The sequence below is a fragment of the Coptis chinensis genome, chromosome 6 (assembly GCF_015680905.1).
Source record: "Coptis chinensis isolate HL-2020 chromosome 6, ASM1568090v1, whole genome shotgun sequence".
NCBI classification, from domain to species: Eukaryota; Viridiplantae; Streptophyta; class Magnoliopsida; order Ranunculales; family Ranunculaceae; genus Coptis; species Coptis chinensis.
The window spans coordinates 47,774,200-47,782,133 of NC_141461.1; the positions used below are offsets into that span (position 1 = coordinate 47,774,200).

At 39.6% G+C, this 7,934-nt stretch overlaps 1 protein-coding gene across 1 annotated transcript; it reads left to right on the forward strand.

Annotated features, from left to right (window-relative positions):
- Window positions 1-2,863: 2,863 nt before the first annotated feature.
- LOC147493322 (uncharacterized) lies at window positions 2,864-7,651 on the forward strand. Its single transcript, XM_086567825.1, has 4 exons — window positions 2,864-3,090; window positions 3,287-3,388; window positions 7,092-7,367; window positions 7,592-7,651. Exons 1-4 carry the CDS (start codon window positions 3,046-3,048, stop codon window positions 7,649-7,651), a joined length of 483 nt encoding a protein of 160 aa, XP_086423951.1. The 5' UTR covers window positions 2,864-3,045.
- Window positions 7,652-7,934: the final 283 nt, after the last annotated feature.

The following is a 7,934-nucleotide window of genomic DNA, read 5'->3' on the forward strand; positions in this document are numbered from 1 at the left end:
TTCCATAATAACACAACCCAGTACATCTAAGGCTAGTGGTATTTTTAAGGTGAAATCAGATCCAGAAATCAAAACATTAATCGAAACCTTCACAAGAAAGATAGATGCCCTCGAAACCAAACAAAAAGACCAAACTCTTCATCCTGTAATGAACATAAATACCTCACCATGCAATTTTTGTCTAAGCTTAAATCTTATAGATGCCACTTGTCCCTTGATCACAAACCTAACATCACTTCAGCTAGAAAAAGTATGTGCTTTCAATGTACCAAATGCACCATGGAGACAACACCCAAACTTCACATGGACCAACATTCCACAGAACCAACCACCTCCAGATTTCAACAAACCAACAAGTACATTCAGACAAGGACAAGGACACGGTACCTATAACAATCAGAACAGAGCATTGGTTCCATCCCAGTTTAACCAAAACTACCAAAACCCACCTGTCAACAACTAAAGAGATCTAGTCCCCATTACACCATTAACTAGTGTCCAAACAGATAAGCCCACCGAAATAATGCTATCTGTCATGCAACAACAAACCCAAATCCTAGCATCCATGCAACAATCTCTAAACTTGTTACCCCAAGATAAAACCCAAAAAGGCATATTCCTAGGTCAAGTTATTCCTAATCCTAAACTATTAAACACGGCCTTTAAAGCAACAAGTGACGTGAACGAAGCCAGAACGCTAAAAACTCTTTCTTAATCATCCCATCTACGAGGATTGAATCCTCTTTTCCGATGTATTCCTTTCCCATTCCATTTCATCTTTTCCTTTAGGGGGATACATCAATAAGGTAACCGGATCTCTCCACTTGGAGGGTGTGGTTGAAAGTGCCGGAGCCTTAGTCTACAGTAAATCTCTTTTTTTTTTTTTGCACACAAGTAGGGATATTTTATTAATATAATAATATAGTTACAGGAGATATAAGAGCTTAAAACTTAGGGTGTTACATGACCATAGTTAATTAAAATCGGTAATAGATTCTATGAGGATTTTCTAAGCATCTGATGTAGTCTGGCTTGGTGCAGCTCCAACAGGATGTTCCTATTTGCATAGATGAGCCCTTCTTTGATGTCACATCTGCTCTAAAATTAGCTTCACGATAGATATGAGAGAGTTTCCAAGAATCCATCTTCTGAGTTGCTCGTAGCCATCTTGCATTAACAGCCCATGGAATGTTCCCCTTGCTGAATGCTAGGATGGCAGGTTGTGAGTCTGCTTCAATCCATAGTCTTCTCCAACCTTTTGCTGCTGCTGTCTCCACCGCCATAACAATTGCTTCACATTCAGCATCGAAACTGGTGGTAACTCCTAGCCCAGAAGCCATGACCCCCAGAACTTGACAATGGTGATCGCAAAATATAATCCCCACATTCCCATTTCCTGGGTTTCCCCTAGATGAGCCATAGTATTGGCTTTGACTGTGCCTGGTTGGGGGAGCTTCCAGCAGACTTCTTTTGGGCAGCGTGGTGGCTTAGAGATGCCTCTGATTTTAAGAGAGTGAAGAACTTCCAACTCTTCCACTGAATTAAACACGTGCCCAGTAGCAACCAAACCTACAGCTTGAACTCCTTTGATCACTTCATACTTGATGAGAATAATATTCATCTTCTTCTCGTCGAATAGGATGTGGTTCCTAGTTTTCCAAATCTGTGCCATTAGGTGCGTAGCTCCTACATTCCATAGTTCTTTTCTGATGGGACTAAGAAGCTTTGTGGCCGATATCACTTCCTGCAAGTTCAACAAAATCCTTTCCTTGAAGACATCCGCGAGCCAGCCCCATAATTCCTTTACTGCCTCACATTCCCAGATTAAGTGGTTAACACATTCTTCTTCTTTTTGACAAAGCCGACATTGAGAAGCCATGAGAATTCCCTTCTTTTTTACCTTGTCATTAGTAGGCACTGCATTTTGTAGGAGTTTCCATACAAGTGTTGCTATTCTCGAGTGTAGAGTCTTGTTCCAAACCCATTTGTTCCAATGGACTTTTTGTTCTTTTTTTCTAATAGCATCAAAAACCTCCTTCACTGAGAACTTCCCATCCTTTGTTGGTTTCCAGATCCTGATATCAGTTGTTTCACCAGTTGGAGGTTGGATTGTATTTAGATCTATTCCCACTCTTTCAAAAACTTGGTGCACTCGAGCTGGAATGTTCCAATCATTTTCAATTATGATGTCAGCAACATTTGCCTTGAAGTTTCTCCAGTTGATGCCTTGTACTCTGTCTGCTATTGCAACTCCTGCTCAATTATCCTGCCAAAGCCTGTTGTTCTTACCTTGACCCACCTCCCAACCCATGTGAGGTGACATCTCTTTTAGAGCCCATCGAATGCCTGGCCATACTGATGACTTTTTGAAGTATGTAAGCCATCGACCTGATATCATAGAGAACTTTGCCTTCATAAAGTTACTCCATTCAGAATTTCCGGTGAGGAAGCTCCAAGTGAGCTTCATGAGAATGGCTAGATTAAGCTCTCTGAACTTTCGAAGCCCGAGTCCTCCTTCCTCATATGGCTTACAGACCTTTTTCCATTTGAGCGTGATGCCTTTCCTTACTGTAGGATCCCCTGACCAGATAAAGTTTCTAATACACTACACCATAATAGGATATTTGCAACACAGACCTTTTTTGCTTTGCAACGGTTATTTACCGTTAGCAAGTTGCCAACGCTATATAAGCGTTAGTAATGTTGTTAAGTGTTGCTTTAATTAGGGTGAATTTCAGGAATTTATTTCCAACGCTTAAAAATCGTTTGAGAAGTGTTACAAATCAAAAATTTTGAAAATTTGCGAAATAGGAAACCAAAAAAATCGCTTCTATTATTTTTGAAATATAAAAGATAACTTTAGTCTCTCTCTTCTCTCTCTCTCACCGCCGCTACACTAGGTCTCCTCCCTCTTTCTCACTGCCGGTGCCCTTTTCTCTCTGTCTCTCTCGCTCACTTCAATTATTGAGTACCATGAAGAAGAAGAAACCTTATATTTACACAGATCTGGTTTTCATTTTGTGTGTTAAACCGATCTAACTCACCATGGTTGCTGCTAATGCTCCCATCACTATGAAAGAGGCGTTAACTGTAAGTCACCAATATTACTGATTTGATGTGATCTATTAAGTTTCAATATCGATTTGATTGATTAAAGTTTAGTTAGTCTTCAGATCTGTTGGATCTGAACCATTGAATGTTGAGCTGATTATGTTTTTATGTGATTTGTAGTTGCCTAGTATTGGAATCATTAAAGCCTAATATGGTGTACTTGCTAGGAGAACAGTTAGTTAATGAAGAAGGAGTTGGTTCACTGGTTTGGGGAGGTGTTGATTTGTCTACTTCGGAAGCTATATCTGGGATTTTTAATAGCACATTGGCAACTACTGTAAGTGTTTGTTACTTGGATTGTTAACTGCTTATATAGTGCATGTATTGTACTTTGGCTTGCTTTGGCTATTTGTGTGAATTTACACCTGAGAGAGACCTTAATGCACATAGCCAACATTGGAAAAACATTTTTGTTTGTTGCTTTGGCTTAGGGTTTACTGATATGAGCTAGCATCTTTTGCACTCATGTTATCGTTCTAACCACGATGAAGCTATTTGTAGTTTTATTAAGTCTTTTCACTTAACTAGAAAGGTGCATGCTCCAGAAAGTGAAACTAGGACAATCTATCGTTTCTAATTTGCTAACTTCATTCTTGTTCTCATTGTCTTCGCTTTGTACTAATGTGCGTTATGAAAGTCACACTTGACCAACTAATGCTTGTGAGAGATGGACACAGTGTGGTTAAACTTGCAAATGCAATCCCGACCAATTGCATGAGCTCTTACATTTATGTTCTTAATTATATATTTATATTCAAAATTCTTCCATAATCAAGATTTTCATTGTAATGTACATGTCTTCATATCCCTTTGTTTTTCATTCTGAAAAAGAAACTTGAAAATTTCTCAATCACAATGATTATCCTATATTCCTAGATAGGGACTAAAAGATGGTCGAAAAACCCAAGTTGAATTTCTGTGGACAAAAGTAAATAATGCTAACTAACGAAATCACGCCTATATTATGCAATATCATTTGCTCCCGTGATGCAATTGATATTGACAACCTCATTCCCCCTTTTCACCAAGTTGAAGGTGCATTTAACTGTGAGCTCCCCTGTAAAGGTACCAACTACCAACTCAATGCAACATAAATCTATAATACTTTACATAGATCCTTGTCACGGTTCGTTAATTAGATAAAAGAAGAAAACATATACTCAGAGTGAAGCTTCGTTCGTAATTCTAAAATAAAGAATGAGTAGTTCATACACTCGGTAAAGTGAACTCCCCATTTTAAATTAAACAAGTGCAAGTCTTCAAGAATTCAATACATCGCTTTGGGGAATACTAAAAACTTCAAGAAACTATATTACTCCTTCTTTGAGCCCTAGCTTGTTCTCGCTCGCTCCTTCGTTGGCTAGGTCTAGTTCTCATCAAGATCGCATTCCGTTCGCTTAAATAGTCCCCTCGAACTCCACTCCACACACGGCTTGAAGGAGTATGCTACTTGCTAAGACGATGCTGTAGGGGTGCCCTCAACTTCCATCGGCTATTCTTGAATCTAGAAGAATTGGTTTTCAGTATCCCGGAGCTTGTTCCGGAAGGAAAGCAAACCGAGGGGACGGGATAGATAGGGTGAGATTTCTGACCAACACGGAGTTGGATCTCTACTAGGACTTAGGCATACAGATAGCCCTTATGCCTCCTATCTTTCAGTGTCTCTTTCTTGCGTATCTTTTCCGCGATCGTTAATCCCATTATATAAGATGATTTGATATAACGCCTTTTCATTTCTTTTCTCAATGAAAATGAAACATTGATAAGGCCATAACTGAAATATTGATCGAAAGCAGGAAAATTTTAGGTAGATTTTCGCTCAACCGAAAGGGCAAGGCTAGCTCCTCCATTTCGGAACAAAGGCAAGAGCTGCCCACCCAGAGAGCTAGAGGTTTTGTTTACCAAAGTTCGATTGCGCCTCCCAAGACATCGGTCCCGCCCCTTCCGGACACTCCCGACTTACCCTTGTTCATAAGACTAAAACAAGAAAAATAGATTCTACTAATAGCAGCAAGGATTTAGCTCCTACTCTAAAGACCAAGAGCTACACCGGATATATGACAAAATGGATAGCTTAAGTGCCATGTTCCTACAAGCGGGATCCCCGCCCGTGAGGTCCCGATCTTGCTTTCGTTTTTTAGCGTATAATGATCACTGAACATCAGCCATTGAAGGAGGATAAGCCAAGCATGTCTAGATTTGCATGTCATAGGCCTGCACAAGAGTGCCGAAGTCTTACAAGTCCGGGTAGCTCCCGGATGATCTGCTTACGCTTCCTCCCAAACAACCTAATGGGTAAGCTCTAAAAACAGCAGATGTCCGAGATCCGACCGGTGGATCGACAACGCCATCCGTTGTCTAGTAATCAAGCCGGATTGCTTATCTCCAACCGTCGACCGACCCGAAAACTTAAATCGATAGACCCATCCATCATTTCCTCCCCTCCTTTCGATAGGATGTTCATGGGTCGGTAATAAAGTAAGTCAACACGCCGAAATTGAATTCTTTACAAGTCTTCTTTCTATAGCGGAGTGCGAAAGCAAGTCTAGTGAAAGAGCATAAAGAAGGTGTTCAAATCCTACCTACATGAGGTTTTTCACGGGAAGGTTGGGAGTTAGGTAGGTGTTTATAGTGCGATTTGCGAGCACATCGAGAGGAGTCGTCTTCAAGGGATGAAAGGTGTCTTTGGTTTGCTCCGTTATGAATGGTAAGACCCAATTTCTTTGAAGATCGATTTACCTAGTTTTGGAATCGTGATGATGAAGCAAGTCTTTCAGAGAAAATATATCAATATATGTAGTGAGATAATGAGATGAGTTAAATTTTCAGCATATTGGGGTGTGGGGCCTTTTGTTGAACAAGTTGACAAACTTATAAGCATGATGGACGTTCCCTTTTGTTTCTCTTGTTTTTTATTTATTTAATTATTTAAATGAGGGTATCCGGCCTTGCAAGAGTCCTTTACTTTTCTACAGCTATGGTGGCCGTAAGTTTGAGCACGTTCGAAGCATGGATTGAGAAATGATCTCTATGTTGTCACCTTGGGGTGGTTTGATGATGTTAGAAAGAATGGTGAGTCCAAACAGCTTTTTGGTATCGGTTTAGTTGTAACTTTAGAGAGCTCATTTATTATTGCTTGTATGTCTAGAATTTCTATAAAAATTTAGCTTCTATTGAGGTGAGAAGTTTTTATATAGGCGTGTGAGTGTGTGCTAGTTATCTTTTAGCGAATGAACTCATTGGGATATTTCTGCAGTGAGATTGAGAGAATCACTTTATTGTGTTAAAAGTGCCGAGGAAAATGGTCTAAACACTAAGTCAATCGCCTCGGGTCGTGGTAAATGATATTGAGAATTCTTGTCTTCTGTTGGATTGCGTGAAGATAACAAACACTCCAACAGGACTTCGGCAAAGCATAGCTATCCGGAAAGAGTCCGGGACAAGGGCAGATTGGGTTCTCTCCGTCAAGTCCATATAATGGATTCAGAAATTTCTATTTGCACACGGAGGAGATTTCTATTAGGGGAAACGTGACTAGGAAGGAAACCGAAATTATAGAAAGTCTCCAATTGTAGAAGCCGCTCGGAGTTAGGACTCGGTATGGCTCGAACAAATCGACACAAAAGAGGAAAACTAGTAGTCCCTCCCCTATAAATACATCACCCCTTCCGTGGTCTCTCTCCTATAAATCGGTCTACGATCTCTGTACATTGATTCCCCTGTGTTGTTGTTTCTTGAGATTTTTTGTTTTTCTTCTACAAAGATGTCTCTTGCTAGCTTAACTTGCTTGCACTTACGCTTGCATGCTCCTCCACGACGAGGGAATCCCCATCACGGTAACTTTCTCTCACCCCTTTAAAGTTTTTAATTGTAGTCCGGTAGATTTGTAAGTTAGGCTTTGTTACTTGACACTACTTCACAGGCAGCAGAGATGATTACGCTCGAACTAGTTTTGGTTTCTTTGATTTATCTGTTTATAGGCAGAAAAGATAGTAGCGATGGTGAAAGCTGCTAATGTGCAAGTTGAGGCCTATTGGCAAGGTCTATTTGCTAAGCTTGTCCAGAAGAAGAACATTGAGGATATGATTATGAATGGTAGCTCTGGTGGTGGCGGTGCTCTGTTGCCAATTCTTTGCATCTATTCTTTATTCGCTTTTGCGCCCGCCGGGAAAGGAAGGAAGAGCCAACGGAGGAAAGTGATGACGAATCACCACTTCTCGATATTTTTCATAAACTTGGAGCTCCATTCCCTTCCGGTATATGTGATTCCACAATTTTGCAAGTTTAGGTTTTGATTAAGTGTTGTTATTTGTTTCACGAGAAATTAGTCTTTGGATTTCAGTGCTAGCGTGTTTTTGTTTCGAGAGGTTATTGTTATACATACTCTACTCTGAATTAATTGTTGAGATTTTACAAGTTGTTGAGATTTTATAGCTTGTGGTATTGAATCTTTATCTGAACGCATACCTTGATGGTTCAGACATATGTATGTTTGAGACAAGAGAATGTCTCAGATTGGTCTATATCCTTAATCTTTTAGGTAAAGTTTGTGGTATTTTCTTTTTATTTATAATTTTATAGAGCTATTTAATTGCTTGTGTTTATTTTACTTGTCAAATGGTATGAAAAAGCATTGGTATTTTTCTTTGCTTCTATATGAAACCGGGAGGTGCGAGGTTTATGGCAAGAAAAAAAAATAAAAATAATTTTTACAATATCAACACATTAGTAACGGTTGTAAACCGTTGCAAAGCGAAAAAATAAATATTAAAGTATCATCAATAATCGTTACAAATCAAACTACGCAACGCTTTTAACCGTTA